The 18,169-nt window shown below is 42.6% G+C and overlaps 1 protein-coding gene across 1 annotated transcript in view; it reads left to right on the top strand.

The window, feature by feature from the left end:
* LOC130477494 (small ubiquitin-related modifier 3) overlaps window positions 1-16,710 on the top strand; it is a 99,823-nt gene extending 83,113 nt beyond the window's left edge. Inside the window, exons 2-5 of the mRNA XM_056849474.1 lie at window positions 9,296-9,333; window positions 13,258-13,386; window positions 14,217-14,288; window positions 16,054-16,710. Coding sequence (XP_056705452.1) covers window positions 9,313-9,333; window positions 13,258-13,386; window positions 14,217-14,288; window positions 16,054-16,116 — 285 coding nt within the window. The 5' untranslated portion in view covers window positions 9,296-9,312 and the 3' untranslated portion in view covers window positions 16,117-16,710. The remainder of the gene's footprint in view (window positions 1-9,295; window positions 9,334-13,257; window positions 13,387-14,216; window positions 14,289-16,053) is intronic.
* The last annotated feature ends 1,459 nt before the right edge of the window (window positions 16,711-18,169 follow it).

Raw genomic sequence — 18,169 nt, 5'->3', positions numbered from 1 at the left:
ATGTAGTTGTTTTTAACGTAAAGATAGGAGAATCACACAAGCCTTAATTCTGCCACTATCAAAAAATGCCTGAACACTTCTGAAACCAGTTTTTATGCAGCACAGGGTTTTTTTATCCTGTTCTTATGAGGTTTGCACTTTTTATATAAATACTGTGTTTTTTTCCATCTTTAAATTCCGTGCCAAATATTGCTCCTTTCTCCTCTTGTGCCTTTTAATCAATTTCTCAATAACTGCAGAAGGTATTTAAAGACTGATTCTATGGATTATTATGCCGGGATGTTTTGAATGGCTATTTGTATTAGAATTTTAAAGGCTCTGCTATACTTAAGTGCATTGATAGCCCAGTCAAATTACTCTTGCTCTAACAAAAGTACTGTTTGTAATATGATGTTGCCAAATCCCTGTTGTATCTGAAGCTATTTGTAATCTCAGAAAGAATGTCCATAATAGCCAAATAATCAGAAGGATGAGAAGGCTTTTTTTTACATAAAAGAAATTACCATAAATTTTGGGGTTAACTTCTTTTGCCAGGGTAAAGGCCTGTTTCTTTATACAGTCTTGTGGCTTAATGCAATAGCTGGTTTTTCAGGCTCTTCTACATTTGAATCTTATGTACTGGGATATCTTTCTGACTATGCAGACTATACCAGCAGGAAAATAATGTCTCATGTTACAATGCCGGGAGAGTAGGTTGAAAGGGCCACAGAAAAATTGATGGATGGGGGTCTGTTTTCAAAGGAATATGGAATATGTATTTTCCAGGGGATGTCTTCAATATGCCAGCTGCTCTAAAGTGAACAAAGGGCATGAAAGTCTTCAGGCACGAGAATTGTTGGTGAGGAACTATGGCATAATGGACATGATTATCAATGACATTCATGCTGATATCTAACACACACCCCAGCCTATTGCACAAACATTGGAAAGCAGAGTGTTTAAAGATGCTATTTCTATGCCCAGCATTTTTTAGAAAGAAAAATTCTGGAGGGTATTAATCACTTTTTGATGTGTTAGACTAAACATTCCATTGTGATCTTAAAACTTGTATAGGTGTCGTCAGTAGCACAAACAAATGTACATAAACTTTGGTTTACTTATTTCCATAATTGTGAGTGACCTCTGAAGAGCTTTCCAGAGTCCTGCCAAAACATATATGTGATTCAGAAGTTATGAGAAGTTTTCGTATGCTTCTCTGTTGTCCTATTAATAAATATTCCTAAGTATATGTCTACCTGGCTAACAAAGTAAGCAGATTTTATGTATATGTTGGTCTATTCCTGTTTGCATACTAAAATTCCTAGTACTGACCTCTTAAACAGAAAAAAAACACAAATTGTTGTCAAGGGGTGGGATAGTGGTTCATTTTTATATAGCAGTAGATATTTTGACATTAAGAGAAGAAAATTCAAACCTAATTATATAATCTAAAGGTCTAATGCTACCGTTTTAACCTTTGGCACAGAGTCACACAAACTTCCACATATCACTCCATTAAAGGTCAGTCCTTGCAGAATTCAGTCCAGTCATTTATCACTAGTCCAGAGTGGGAACAAATGTGCAATAATCAAGGGTACCAGTGGACTATGCTATTTCTAGGTGATGGAAGCAAGTTAAGCTATATGTGGAGTGAAAACAATTGTATAAGTATCTGACTGGGAGTGATGAAGATTGGGGATTCCTTCCCAGTCACAAACAAAATGAAGCTAGAGTACAGAAAACCTGTGTATGTCTTATCTCTTTCTCTACAATGGTTCAGGGATTAGAAATGTTTATTGAGTCTCAAATCAACCCATTAATAGGTGCCAAGGCTCACTGTAGAATGCTCCTTTTAGCAGTAAAATGTCAGTTACAGGACACATGCTCAGTCATTCTTTGAGCATCAAATATTACAATTCTCTTTGGACTTCATGTTCAAGAGTTGATTGCAATTTGTGAAGCCAATTTTCTTTTATTCAGTAGTAAAAAAATTGTCAGCAAATATTTTAGAACACTTAACAACTTGCGCCTGCAAAATTGTTGGTGCAGCCCCATGAAACCCCATGGAGTGGTTTCATGGGGTTTTCTACAAAATAGCCTTTTTAGCTTGCTGCACCCGGTGGCAGCTGCGCCATCCCTAGTCACTCTCTAACCACCACCAAGTTGGCACCTGGAAAGGGGGGCATTCTCGGGGCGAAAGGGGTTAGGGAGCTGACTAAAGTCAGAATGCCCCCCTCAGCGCCGACACAAGCCCTTGCACTGGGGAAATGCTGCAGCCGAGGCCGTGATGGTGCCCGAGCCTCATGCCCCCATGCTGATTCCTGGAGCAGGTGTAAGTTTCCCTACACCAGCTTTAGTGCCAGTTTAGCCGGTGCAAATGGCAGTAATACCGGTGCAGGGGTCATACCGGCTCCTGTCCCCTTTCAGCCCCTCCCCCTTGTGGATTGCTCTGTAAGGGTTGCCAGATTCAGGGACTGGATTTGCCAGCTATCTAGAATAAAGGTTCAGACCTGGAGTTACAGTATACTTTGTTTCAGGAATCTTTAAGGGATGGGGCTCCAATCCAAGGCTTAAAATAGCATTAGTAGAATAACTGGATAGTTCACTGAGAAGAACCAAAGTACAAGTGTGCATTCCTGAGTGCATTGTCCTGTGGAGCCTAAAAATGCCCTTACCACAGTCCCAAAGCTCACACAGCCAAACTAAACCTTCCAGTTGCTAAATGGGGTTTGTTGCATAAAGAAGAAGAAAAAACCTTTCAAAAGAGGATGGAAAACGATTAAAAATATCATGGTTGATTTCAGCTCCTTGTATCAACCTTGACTGCGGGTGAAGTCCTATAGCTTGTTTTAGAAAAGCTGCTGTGATTATGTGTGGTACCTAAAGATCTGTCATGCCTTTACAAAATAGTTTCATGACTATTATCAACCAATTATTGATGTATGTATTTTATTTATATCCTGCCTTTCGAACTGGCTTGTTCTATTTTATCCTCACAACAACCCTGTGAAGTAGGTGAGGCTGAGTGTGGCTAACTGGCCCAAGGTCACCCAGTGAGCTTCCATGGCAGTTGTGGGGGGGGGGTGTCTCCAAAATTGTAGTCTGACATGCTAACCACTATGCTATTCATACATGCTGCTGTCTGAAAAAATGTTATTTATAGGAACATCTGATTTTTTATTATATAAAGCTGTTTCCTTTCAGACATAGATTCTTGTTTCTTCTAACACTGCATGTTACTGACAAGATGTTCAGCTGCTTAAATGCATGCATTAAAAGTGCCAGATGAACCACATGGGGAGATAATTCTGTAAATCGCCACTTCTAGGAAGAGAGGATCCTTGGATACTGGTGAAGTGACACATCGCTTCCTTTTAACTGTAAACATCACAACTTTAGACGGTAAATGTTTAATTTGTCTTCAGTTAATGCTCCAAGGTTATCCTACAACCTCTATCACAGTTAGGCAAAATACTGCAGATCAGGTCTTTCTAGTAAACCTTCAGTCTGCTTTCAGGGGAAGAATTGCCCTTTCACATGTTACAAAGCTAGAAGAACAAAAGAGGTCTCCCCCCCACACAAACACTGCTCTTTGCCTGTGTGCCTGTTAGTCCACATTGGTCCTGTGATCCTGGGAATTAACTTTTGTGGGGGTTATTTATTAATTGAAATATGTATACCTTGTATTTCCTTGTGACTCAAGATGATTTACAAATCACAAGAATATCACAATTTAAAACAATCAAAATAACCCCCCAAATAACACCCTGCCATTAAACGTTTCCTGTAGATCTTGGAAGCTAAGCGGGGTTGGCCCTGGTTAGTATTTGGATGGGAGACCACCAAGGAATTCCAAGGTTGCTATGCAGAGAAAGGCAACAGCAGATCACTTCTGTTAGTCTCTTGCCTTAAAAACCCTATGGGGGTGTCATAAGTTGGCTGTGACTTGCCAGCACTTTAGACGCACAATACCCAGTTAACCCCTTAGCAAATTAAAATAGCCTTGCAGAGGCTCTAATGACAGCACTTCCCTCAACTTCTGCAGGAGCCTGTTCTACAAAGTGGGAGCTACAATGGAGAAGGAATGGACTCTGATGCCAAGTGGGCTATCTTAGGTGGGGGGACAGCCAGTTAGGAGGTTGCCTGAGGACCATAGATGGGGCAAGGGGTTGGACGGACCCCTTGGGGAGGGGAACACAGGTGCTCACAGATGATGGGGCAGGCAGCCTGTTCCAACAGACACTGTGAAGGGGTCATGGTGACGTTTGGCCTCCTATAGAAAAGTTAAGAGTGAACCTGCATCACAGTTTGAGAACCAACATTATGAACAGTTAGAATGTCATCTGAAAGAAAACCATAAACATTTTGGTGATAGGACACTTTTTTTTATCTCCTTAGGACTTTAGTAAGGGACTGAGATTCTTCTCCGTGTAATTGCAAGAAAGCAGAGAGCCAAGATTCATACATAAACTTTGTAACTTTTCTCCATTTTTGTTTCAAAGACTCATTTGCCACCCATGAGAACTTTCATCTAGGACCTAAGGGGTTCCTTTGTGACATGTGCTAGTAAGACTGAAGTGTGCTGCTCTTGAAATTCATTTGGAATTACAAAGCTTTACTGTCAATGTAGCCCATGCCCAAAGATTTTTACAAGAGGATTTTGTCTCAACCATTGGTTTGCTGGGTAGCTCTTTCACCTACTTCTTAGAATTCAGAAATTTTGTCCAAAGGCCTGTGCACCCGTGCTTGCTCATTGCACCTTCCTTACTGCCATAAAGACATTACTGACTCTAATTTCTTGTTGACATAAAGCATACTATGAATACTAACACAAATGGAATTATTCAGTCTGTACTTCAACAGGATTCTTCAAGATATTGTCAGGTTGTCAAGGACTGCCATATGCAACCTTGACCTTTGTGTACTGTGGCTGGGCTGGGGGCATTGCTGTGTGGGGTCATCTGTGCCTCTCTGGATTAGGCCAGGCTGCCAGCCTTGTGAATGCCAGACTGTATGAAAGCATTCTTCCTCGGGTTATACCTTCCTCACTTTTCCTGTAGTGCCAAAAACCTTACCCAAGCTCATGGAATATATTTCTTGTAGTGGTACAAAGCCCTGAGTGGGTTAGCCCAGACTAGCTTGATCTTGTCAGATCTCAGAATGTAAGCAGGGTCCGTCCTGGTTAGTACTTGGATGGGAGACCACCAAGGAATACCAGAGTCGCTATGCAGAGGAAGGCACTGGCAAAGCACCACTGTTAGTCTCTTGTCTTGAAAACCCCATAAGGGGTCGCCATGAGTTGGTTGCAACTTGATGGCACTTTACACACAGTGATTACAATCCTGAGCACACTTACTTAGAAGTAAGTCTTGAACTTTAATTTTTTTTAAAAGAAATTGTAAGCAGAACACAATTCTTTATTTCAGTTCCTTATCTGTAGGCAGGACCAGGACCGCTGAACTATAGCAAATCTGTTGTAAACTGCTTGGGAGAGGTGCAATAATATATACAATCTATAAATATTTATGTGAATGGTTCACCTGTGAGGATATAATTCTGTGTTAGGAATCTGGGGTTTGCATATCTGTGGAAGTGAATATTAATACATAATGCAGGTACTTGTAAATACTGGTCCTCTTTTGTTTTGTTTGTTGGTTTTCCGCAAACTATGCAAAACTAAATTATTAAGGAGGTTTTTTTTTTACATAGGCGATTGGGCTGTACTGTAACAAAATGGTTCAGAAAGATGCTTTGGTAAAGGGTTAGGGACTGTGGACTATACTACTGTTTACAGTTAATAGTTCTGTTGCTTTAAGTAGGATCCTACTACATAATATGTCATATCAATGCTTATGTTTTGTATCAGTTCTGCTCAGATTGCTGCTTGGTTCCAGATTTCTACAATCCAAATTGTTGCATTGATTATTGGGTGTTGTATCTGCCTTTAGTCTCAGTAAGGTGAACACAATTTTTACTTAAAAGGCAGCTCTGCCCCCGGAAAAAACCCCCTCAGATGCCACGTTGCCCACCAGAGCCTACGTAAATCGCCCTGCACCAGTGTCCATGCCACTTTGGACCTCGCAAGTGGCACAGATGCCAGCTCCTAAGCGGCTCTGCCACCCCTCCAGGATTGCACGTTTAATGACCAGGGGCCAATACATCTTTTGGCACCTTCATAACACAGTGAACACCTTTGCAACTATACACCTCTATTTAAATTGGCACATATTCTTGTCACTGAAACTAAGCCAAAGAAGAACTCATTGAAATTCAAATCTGGATACGATTTCCCCAAAATGCTACGAAACCTTTTAGACTGGCACATAGTTCTTGTGAATATTGACTCTGACATAGAAAGCAGAAGAGAATAATTCTGAATCAGAATAGTTTCTACTGAGAACAGTTTTTCATTTGATTTATGGACGTGACAAAGGAAAAATATCCATTGTATCCAGATACAATTAATTCAATTAATGGTGCAGTTCTAACCCAGATACATTATCCTACAGTAATTTATGCATCCTCTGTGAGGCTGCCTTAGGAAACCACCTAGCACCCCAGATATCATGGTCTCTATTAATAGTTTATCCTAATGGCTCTCAAGTAGTTTTGACTTCTAGGCCATTTTTGCATGGTCAATTTTGATGCTCGCTCAAAGCTCTTTTTAAAAATGCGACTAAAAATGCCTTTTGAAGGTTCAGCGTGCAAAATTCAAAAAAATGTGGGGCACTTCAGCCTTGAACACACTGCTAATTACCATGCAAAAATGGCCCTAAACTTTTACTCTAACTCTCAGGACCCACTTGTGAAGTAACTACTCCCCCCAAAAAAACTTGTTCACACTGAACAAGTTTATGTTTGACTTGGACCTGACTACCAACGGTATAGGTCCAGAATGCAACAGGAACAGGCAGCCACACTTGTTGCTTTCCATACCTCCAGGGCTACTTTAGACAACCTGCACACAGAGCACTCACCTTGGGCTTGGCTCCAGCAGGTTCGGAGCAGGGAATGTGGCAGCTTTTCCTTCTCATTCCTGCTGCTGGTAGGAGGTGGGCTGAGTCTCCTATCTCAACTTGCCCTGTTCATCCTCCTTCTTCCAGGTCTTGTCACCATCTGTGAGAGAACCGTGGGGATCCTAACTTATAGCCTAAGAATCTATCAAACCATACTCCATTATATATTTAGTCTTCGTGGGGTAGTCCTACAAATCCCCCTTCCATGTGGATGGGGCCTTGGGGAAGTAGGCCACTCACTCCAGGTGAGAGAGCCATGCTTACCACTTTTTCAAGGGCAGGGTTGTGTGGACAGGAGGGGTCTGCAAGAAACCAGAGGGTGCTGAAACTGACCAGACTTGTGGCAATGTGTAGAGCAACCCATTCTGAGCTAAAACTCCTCAAAGTTAGTCTGCAACTGCACTAATGCATGAAACACAGCAGCCAACCTACCTCTTCCTTATGTGTTTATCTGCATATTGAAAATTGACAAGGGACTTCTCCATCCCATGGCTTAATTCAAACACGATTTAATTAAACTATGGTTAAACTATGATCTGAACATGGCCCACTGTAGTAGCTGTGGTTAGAGTCTTCCAAATCAGGATGTGAAACTATGGTTCCATAAGTTGACTTATTAACCACAGGTAGTTTTATGATTTCATGTTATATTCAAATATAGACTTTCTGCTGAATCCTGACTTGTTCCCCAATGCTGCCCTTGTCCATTCCCTGGCTAGAGACACATAAAGGAAATGAGATGGAACCAGCATTTGTTGAGGCAAGCCAGGATTTGAGTGATGGCAAGTCAAATCCTGGTTTAACAACATGCCATAGTTAAAATAAATCTTGGTTTTTCGTGATGGCTGAACTGAGCCGGGAAGTGCAATGGGGGGGGGGGGAGTAGTTGTGGTGCACCGGGGATGGTGCAGCCACGGCATAGCCGTGCCACCTCCTGAGCGTGTAAGTGGCCTGGCACTGGTGTAAATGCCCATTTGGACAGCACAAATGGCATTTATGCTGGTTCTGGAGTCACACTGCCTCCAAAGCCCTTTCTCCCCTTCCCCCAGGATTGTACTGACAGTCAGTCTCAGTTTACGTGGGAGGCCAATCTTCACAAGCTGAATATTCGTGTCAGGGACAGTAGTGGGGAGGTTTGTACCATCTGCATCACCACAAGTCTTGTAGGCCCTTTAAGAGGGGGCAGTTACCCTGGAGAGAGCCACATTCACATTAACAAACAGTATTATATGTAATGTTCAAAATGGTCAGGTTACCTCCTAATTTTCACATAGATCAGTGAAAATTTGCATCAGTGAAAATGCATTTCTCTTTTTTCAGCTGAAAAAATGGCACTGAAACAAGATGTGGTGAGAAGAGGGATTTGAACATTCAGCACTGGTGCTGCTCAGAATCTTTAAAAGGATCTAACGACCTATGTTTGTGACACTGATGCTATTGTGTATTATACACTACGCCAAAATTGTGATGATTCTCTAGCCAAGAAAAAATCGTATCGAGGTTTGAATACTGGGACTGGGATATGGTTTATAAAATTCACAAAACAAGAAGCACCATTGGAGCCCAGTTTAACTAAAGCCGCTATTCTATGCACACTTGCTCAGGAGCCAATAAACTCAGTGGGATTATTGCACCTCAAAGTCACAAGGAGATGGCAGGCACTGCATTATTTGTAGAACTGTTGGGAGAGGGATAGAGGCGAAGTCATCTAGCCATGTTTTATTCGTTTAATCCATTGTTTATTTTTTAAATATTTTTTCCCATAGACCCCTTTCGAATGCAATGTTTTGAAACGGAAATAAGAAAAAAAAATGTCTCTGTATGAGTATGTGTTGATGCTCCTGTCTGAGATAGATGCATACATGTACTGGGGGCATTTTTGAGCCTGATCTCTTAGAAATTTGCAAGACAGCGGACTTCTTTAGGGTTAGGAAAGACAGCCTGATCCCACCCATTCACCCGGCTTTTGAAAACATATATATTTGAAGAGCAGACCACGCCCCCTGCCCCCTCCCGCGCCAGGCGCTTGCTCCGCCCTCCCCGCGCCCCTCCCCCCCTCCCGCGCTCTCGCGGGCGATGACGCACGTTCGGCGCCATCTCCTCCACCCTGGGAAGCGCGCCCCCGACGAGGAGAGCATCGCTCGGGAGCGCGCCTCGAGAGCGTGCGGCCCCCACGTGACCCCTCCAGGGCCAACCGGGAGCCGGCGATTGCGGGGCGCGAAGCAGTTGCGGAGGGCGGGAGAGCGAGCGCCAGGAGAAGCGGGGCTCGAGCGCGTGCGGACTCGCTCCCTCAGAGATCGCTGCCTGACGCGTCGCCATGTCCGAGGAGAAGCCCAAGGTAAAGCGGGGGGGAGGGGGGGAGCAGTCAGGAGAGCCCCCGCACCCCCCACCCCCGCCCTCCTGCGCTGCTTTCCTTCCACCTCGCGGCTGCGGCCCAGGCCCGGCAGGATGGCGCAGGCGGGGCGGCCCCCCCCTCTCTCTCGCCGCTCTCCGCCGTTGGGCTCGTCGAGGGGGAGAGCCAGGCTTCCTTTCCGTCCCAGGCCTCGGGTGGCCGTTTCCCCCGCCCCGGTTGTGAGCAAGACCCGGACCCGCCTCACCCGGAAGGAGGGAGCCGGAGGAGGGGCGGGCGGCCCCGGCGGGGCCCTTCCTTCGCGGTGCGCACGCCTAGGCCGCGGCCGCGCCACGCTCCTCTGGGCTGGCCCCGGCTCGCTCTCGCCCCACTGTGAATAATAATGATCTATGAGCCAGTGGATGTATGTCGGAACGTTTTATAGCGAAATGAAACAGGAGTCTAGCATCACCTTAGGAAAAAAAAAAAGACTTAGGAAGTTTATTCCTGTGTAGACTTAAATGGAATCAGAGCTCACTTCAGCACATGCTCTTGTAGGCAATCCAGCTACATGGTATTTAAATACTAAAAAAAAGTAAGGCTGAGAATGTTAGTGGATTGGGGCGATCAGTTCATGATGGATTGCAAGTGGATCCCCCCCCCAAGCAAGAGTTTCAGCTAATATTCAACTTGTGAAGATTGGCCTCCCACATAAACTGTGCCATCCCTGGTGCACCACAGCTACCCCCCCCCCAGGATTGCACTGCCCAGCCGTTATTTTGAAACTGAAAGACTTTCCCCTCTAATCTTGGGCATTCTTCATTGTTGACTGATGGGAGGTGGGGAATTCCAAGATGGTGAAGGTCACATGCAGTGCGTGTAAACTTTCTGCAGCAGCTCTTCGAAAACTGTGCAGGTACCTGGGGTCATCCTGGAAGGCTCTATCTCACCTGCTGCAAAAGGTTTGAACTGGTGAGGTTAAAATGCTGAGGTGGTGCATTTTGACAACAATTGGCAACTCTAAATTGCCCTCAAAATTGGTTGCTTGTGGTAGAGTTTATACTTATACGAAGATTGGGTTCTGTGCTCTTCAGTGCCTTTAAATATAAATTCCAAGTAACAAATACAGTTGAGCTGTTCTAATTTGCATAAATCAACAAGTTGTGTGAAGCTGATGCTCAGTGTTACGGATTTTTTGGTGTTAAATATGGTTTCGCAATTACAGTTTGTGAAATATAATTTTAAAGTGCCTCCCCTCTTCTTGTTTTCAGTTTCATCCCTAACTGGGATTTCATCAACCTTTTTGTGCCTTCCCCCTGAGAACTCCATAACCTGTCACTACTTTTTGCATTATTAAAGCTGTTGCTTTGAAAATGTAGGGTGATTTCCCCCACATAGGCATAGAGAGGCTTGTCGGACCATTTTTCAGTAAAAGGCTCTGCTACATATTAAAAAGAAGTGAAATTCACGAACTTTCCACTTCAGCAGTTCTACAGTTTCAGGACCAAATGAGGAGAAATTGAGAAACCCTTCTTATCTTAAAAGATGGTGCTACAATGTGATTGAAGCTCCAATTTTTTTTCAAACCAGCATTTACAATGACACCTAAGGATACAACTGTTTAGGGAAATACAGGATTTTGAGTATAAATGAATGGTTTACCACTGTCAATACTGGAGAAAAAGGCTAACATGTATACATCTGTCATCTTTGTCCTTTTGCAGATGATCACTTTATGCAGTAACAGATCTGTAATGCTTTTGTATTGGTTCTTTAAACAAGTGGGCACAATTGTATCTGGTGGTAGGGAATCATGGTAAAAACCTTTCTCTGGTAGACTGTCTCTGTGTTTAGAATTCCCTACATACCGAAGAACCTTCACATTGGCCCACTTTAATGTGCTACCATCAGCTCTTTTGGAAGGGAGATATACACATATGTATTCACACACATAGCCAACTACCATCCACTTTCGAATCTGTCGTTTCTGGATAAGGTAGTTGAACGGGTGGTGGTGGAGCAGCTTCAGGCCCTCCCGGAGGACGCATCAATCCTAGACCCTTTCCAGTCTGGCTTCTGACCTGGCCATGGGAAAGAGACTGTGCTGGTCACCCTCACAGACGATCTTTGCAGACAGCTGGATCAGGGCAAGTCTGTGCTGCTGCTGTTAGATCTTTCAGCAGCGTTTGACAGGGTCGACCACGTGCTGTTGGTCCACTGCCTTGCCAGCATCGGACTGTGTGAAGCAGCCCTTCAATGGCTGAACTCATTTCTCCAGGGTCAGGGACAGAGGGTGGTGCTTGGGAAGAGGGTCTTGTCATGACATCCTTTGGTGTGTGGAGTGCTGCAGGGGGTGATCCTCTCCCCAATGCTTTTAAACATCTATATGCGTCCCCACACCCAGCTAGTCAGGAGTTTTGAACTGGGTTGCCATCAGTATGCAGATGACACCCAGCTATATCTGTTGATGGATGGCCGGCCAGCTGACATCCCAGAAAATCTGGCCAGGTGTCTGGAGGCTGCAGTGGGATGATTGAAACCAAGCTGCCTGAAACTGAACCCATTAAAGATGGAGGTAATGTGGCTGGGCTGAGGAGGCCCGGGTCAGGGAATTCAGCTCCCCACTCTTGATGGGATACAGCTGGTACCACCCCCCTCCATCAGGAGTTTGAGGATGATTCTGGACGCCTTCCTTCTGTTGGGGGCCCAGGTCATAAAGAAAGCTAGGATGGCATTTTTCCATCTCTGCCAACCCTGACAGCTTACCCCTTATCTTTCCTGCAGTGACCTGGCCACAGTGATTCATACAACAGTCACCTCTAGGTTGGACTACAGTAACTCACTCTATGCAAGGCTGCCCTTGAATTGCTCTGGAAACTGCAACTGGTCCAGAATGTGGCAACGCAGGTCCTTATGGGGATCCCATTGAGAGCAGACATACAACCTGTGCTCTGCCAGCCGCACTGGCTCCAGATTAAATACCGAATCAGTTTCAAGGTCTTGGTACTTACCTTTAAAGCCCAAAATATTCTGGGACCACTGTATCTTCGGGACCACCTCTCCTGATACACCCCCCAGAGAGCAATACACTCCTCTGGAAACCACTTCTTGGTAGTCCCTGGGCCCAGAACCATCTGGCTGTCCTAGGCCAGGGCTTTCTCGGCTCTGGCCCCAGCCTGGTGGAACTTCGTTTTTAATGAATTCTGAAAATATCATAACTTCATCAATTTATCTGCTTGCATCCTATCAATGATATGCCCTGTACTTCAGTTTGAAAGTTATGTTACATGTATATATTATTAATAGTACCTTGTGTGCTTTGAAAATCTGTTCTAATATAGTTATTTAGTTGTGACCTGGAAATAGCTTAATTTCATTGTTAAACTGAAAGTGATGGTGTAGTACTACAAAGAGAGGTACTGATCACTGAGGTTTGGACAATGTTCGTAAGATGTTTGGGCTGGGCTATTCCTGCTGGTAGTGGTCAAGAGTGGCAGACTCTAATCTGGAGAACTGGGTTTGAGTCCCACTCCTCCACATGAAGCCTGCTGGGTGACCTTGGGCCAGTCACAGCTCTGTCAGAACTCTCTTAGCCCACATGGAGGCAGGCAATGGCAAACCACCTCTGAATGTCTTTTGCCTTGAAAACCCTACAGTGCCAGCATAAGTCAGCTGTGACTTAATGACACTTTCAACCATCACTCCTGCTGGTGCTGTTAATCTCCCAGATTACCATATGAACTAGGGTGATGAGTATGGAGAATGAGGAGGTATTTATGGTTTGTAAAGCAAGAATGCCTGTATCAGTAGGCCTAATCTTGTACAATCCTCAGGTGTATTAAATTGTAAATAAGTTTCTCCTGGATTCTGTGAGTGTTCTATGTATATATATCCTTTTTGCTTTGTGCTATCTGTACTTATCTTGTTTTTCAGGAAGGAGTAAAAACGGAAAACGACCATATCAATTTAAAAGTAGCTGGTCAAGATGGATCAGTGGTCCAGTTTAAAATAAAAAGGCACACACCGCTGAATAAACTGATGAAGGCGTATTGTGAGAGACAGGTAAATGTGTTGACCATATATTTCATATGTTATGGTCTTGTAGATTATCCAATACATAAAAATGCCAAAATGTCGTTAAAGGGTTTACCTGCAAAAATAAATTATGATGGCACAATGTAATTTTTCTTGAGGCTTATGACGTTAGTGAAGATGTTAAATCAAAGTCCAGTATACTGGAGTGTTGAAGCACATGGAATGCAGTTTGCAATTACTTCTGAAGTGAGGCTGAATTAATTTCAGTTTCCTTTTGCATTGATTACCATAGATCTGGAATTTTAATTGGGAGTATTGCTGCCACATTGTGTGTGTGTATATGTTCAATAATGCTAGGAGAAAGGCAGTAGAAAAAGAGGCAGACCTAGCATGAGATGTGTTTACTCAATAAAGGAAGCCACAGCCTTCAGTTTGCAAGACCTGAGCAAGGCTGTCAATGAGAACATTTTGGAGATCATTAATTTAAAGGTCATCATGAGTCAGAAGCAACTTGATGGCACACTTCACACATTTATGGGATTTACCTGCTTCTGTGGAGCCAGCTTAATGTTGGGCCAATAAGATATTGTCACAATTATTTTTATACCCTTTGTGGCCCTGCTTTTTATACCCTTTGTGGCCCTGCTTAGGTTAATAAGATCATGTAGAAATGTTGCATAAGGGCAGCACTATCCCTGAGCTGAAACTTGCTTATAAAATGTGCATGCCATCCATCAGTTGTCAGTTTGTGTTTGCAAAAGCTGATGATTATGAGCAAAATCTAATTTAAATTGAACAAAGATTTATTTCTGTGGATTCTGTGATGAAAGCTTCATATGTTAACTTTCATATTACAGGGCTTGTCAATGAGACAGATTAGATTCAGATTTGATGGACAACCAATTAATGAAACGGACACACCTGCACAGGTAAGAGAGAGTGTTGTTTGCTGTTGTATTAATGGAGCTGTTTCAAAGACTTCACAGAACTGCCTGTGTCTTTGGGATTCTGCTAGTTCCTATAATAGGGATTTTCTTTATTCCCCAAAGCCTAACTTTGCCATGATGGATCTGAATTGCTAAAAATGGCTTGGATCCTTTGAACCTTGAATGGAGGAATTAATGGAATATATATATTACATTCTTGCAACCTCCTGTGTACAGTGAAAAGCTATTCCTGAGGGAACAGAGTGGGATACAGAGATGAGGAGGGGCGCTATAGCACGAAGGAGAAATCATCAGAAATCCGCTCCCTGCTTTTGTATAAGCTCTTGAAGGGAGGAGTTGATTTTAAGAGGCTATTGCAAGTGGAAGAAGTCCAGTTTCCACCCTAGTCAGGACTCCTTTCTGTAATCCTCTGAATCTTATCAACTTTCTGGTCATGATTAGTGATCAGAGCTTGCAGGACAATAACCAGACCTGCCATTCTACTCACAAATCTCCCTTACTATACAGATGTATCTGGGCACCTTATCAAATGTGTAATCAAGACTATCTACCAATTTCCTGACCTATTGCCAGGTATTAGTCATACCTGCCACTCAGTCAGTTCAGGCACCTCAGCCAGGCCCATCTCCCTCTCTTTTTGTATCTTATTTATTTACTTCATTTATGCTCCTACCGTTTCCACAGTAGGGACCCAAAGCAACTTACATTGTTCTCTCCTCCATTTCATCCTCACAACAACCCTGTGACATAGGTTAGGCTGAAAGAATGTGACTAACCCAAGGTCATTGCTTAATCTGCCCCCTCTTCTCCCCAGCTTCCCTTCTGTGTGCTCCATCTTTCTTCCTTTTTCAAGTCTTGCTCAGAACAAACCTTGATCCCATACTCTATTCCTCCTTCAGTCCTCTGCTTCCCAACTTCTCTCTCTGTATCTTGGGTACACTGTACATTCTTCCAAGGATGGTTTAGATATGAGATAAAACATCTAGATGAAAAAAGAACTACTTCCACCAGGAAATATTTCCTTGGCTTATTGATTGTTCATTTACCAAATGTTTTGTGAGTTTGCATTTTATGTAGCTAGTTTTAGCACAGTCTGTTCTCCAAATCGGGTGTGTCACGTTAGCTTTTTATTTGCCTACTCTTCATTGCTTTTTTCTGTTATTTTATGTTTAAGTAAAGATTAAAACCCAGTTATAATCTCCCTCTTGTTTTCTCCTATGACTCCCCATGAGATATTGCTCTAAGTTTGTGCTTGAGTAAAAACAGTCAGAGGTCCCTTACCCTGGGATTTGGGGGATGCATGTGAAGCCCTCCCTTGCTCCCATGGTAACGAGTTGCAGCTTCCCATGTTGCATCCCATTGTTTCATGAGCGTCTTCTAACCCTAAAGAGTAGCTATGGGGAGGGCATAGTCAGTCATAGGAGAGAAAGGTGGGAAGATCCATTCTTTTTGTAGGATCCAATTCAACATGGTCTAAAATGTAGAAGTTGTAGATTTCTTTTGAAATGTAACCCAGCTGGAATCTGTGAGGTATGAATACTCTGAAAGGTTTACAGCAATTAAAATTGGAAGAATAGTATGGTGAGGGGAAAAAATTACGTGTCAGTTACTAACTTCAACAGGGTGCTTCTGAAAAAGACAGTGAATTGTGTAAGGAATAAGTGTCATTTATATATGGCTGTTTTAATTCATCTTTGTCAGCAGTGGATTTTCAATACTCATCACTTTGTTTTCCCCACTGTTACAGTTGGAGATGGAAGATGAGGATACTATTGATGTATTTCAACAGCAGACAGGTGGCATGTGGTAGAGATCCTGTCCCTTGGGGAAGAGGAATGTAAAATGTCACTCACATTATCATCTGTCCTTGGATTTGCTATTAAATAGTAAACAAATGAACATGCCAATCATACAGGAATCTTCTCACGTTCTGAGGACACTTACCCAAATTATTTTCCTGTCCCTGATATACTGCGTGTGCAAGTCGAAGCTGTGTCTGTGGAAAATAAGTGCATCATAAAATGGGCCCAGTCGAAATTAAATTTTCAAATAAGTAAAATACTGGCTGTTGTCTGCTGTCATCTTGTTCTTATAAATCCGTGGCCTAAATACCCATCTACTGTAAAACAAGAAGTCTTTAGTCTGGCTTTTGTTGTTTTTGTTCTACAGCTTGGTTATGGTAATGTAAATATTGAAATATTTTCTTCCTTAAAAGTAGTAAATTTCTTCTCAGAAAAAATGGCTTGAGAAAGAAGAAAAGGTTTTTACCATTAAATGCAGTTATTTTAAAACTGCTAATGGGATATGCAGAAGGACAGTACTTGCAGACACAATGCTGATTATAGTGGCAGTTTACAGTAATGCAAATGTACGTGTGCTTTTTCATAATAAAATAGCATAGAATCCACCAGTTTTTTTAAGACACGGAATGTCTTGAGTTTGTCAGCAGCTGTAGCACGTGCATTTGTTAGTCCAGTGGACTGAGCACCAGTGTATTTGGTAAATTGTTTAAAGAATGGACCATAATTCACTTGGAAGGTCTGCTGTGCAATTCTTGTTCATTTTAATGGGATTTATGCAGGACAGATTATTAGTAGCTAGTTTCCAATGGCTTCTCATTATTGATTTATTGGGTTATTAATAAAAATGTGTATCTTATTTCCACCATCTGTTTTGAAAACAACTTGTAGGCTCCTCCCCTTATCTGGTACATTGAAGAACATAAACTGGGATTCAGAAGGCTGTGCACACTGTTTGTGTACACAGGGTTTTTCTGGCCTCACCCTCACATTGCAGCTTCTCATTCCCCCCCACCCCCATTTCTGAGGGTCAAGAGGATCCTCCAGAGCCATGTGCAGTGCAGTGGTAGGAGATATAGCCGATCTGGGAGTTAAGGGGCTGTGATATACCTGCATGCATAGTCTGTGGTGCAGAACTGTTTCCTGTTTACACATAGGTTGCTTGGTTCCTAGCCATGGGTTTGGAGGTTCTAAAAGGACTTTCGTTCAAATATGCAGATTTATCACTGAAACATTCTTGAACACAGAAGCTGAATAATGTAACCTGGTGTTAACAAGATTTTTGCTTTGTTACTTTTTGAAAAGTTTCTAAGTTTTAAATGCAATTTTGTGGTGACAGCCAGCTTGTGACTATTTTGGATATGCTTCACATGAAAATGTAAGATCATTCTGTTGACTTTCTGTAGGCTATTCACTGCTGCTTCAGAAGATCACTTTTCTGCCTTTTAAATCTACTTGTCCATGTTAGATCATCTGTTTGCAGGACATTCTGCTGGAGGAATCTTTTCTCATTTGATTGTATCTGGGCTAAGGAGGGATATTCTCTTAAATCTGTCATTGTTTATTCACCAATTTGTACTATATTTGTGGTTCTTTACTACTGTATACAGTAAATATAGTTTGGTACTCTGTCTCTTGGCTTATGTTTAATGCTGCTACGGTTCATATGACTGTACTCAACGCTATATCACTGAAATGCTGACAACGTATTCATATGTACATCTTTATTAAAATTCTTTTATTGAGAGAAGTACTGTTCAGGGTATAAACATCTTTTGAGGATGCAAATAGCTCCTCGACACTTGTTCTGCATTTCATAACTGGTGGTAAACAGTTCAAAGAACATGGCCAGATTCATGTGAGAAGAAAGTGGTGTGAACACTTTTTATATGCATGTATTCTCTGGACTTGGCTCTGATGCTTTTGCTTAAGTAGCATGAATGTACTTTCATAAATGTATATAATCAAGTTTTAGTAGAAACTGTTGAAACACTACAAGATAATACTAGGAATCAATCTCCAGTGAATAGAAAAGTGCTCTCAGCATCCTGGAAGTTCTGGTAT

This window comes from Euleptes europaea, chromosome 5 (assembly GCF_029931775.1).
Source record: "Euleptes europaea isolate rEulEur1 chromosome 5, rEulEur1.hap1, whole genome shotgun sequence".
NCBI classification, from domain to species: Eukaryota; Metazoa; Chordata; class Lepidosauria; order Squamata; family Sphaerodactylidae; genus Euleptes; species Euleptes europaea.
The sequence above is the reverse complement of the archived record's forward strand: the minus strand, read 5'-3'. Positions and strand labels throughout refer to the sequence as shown.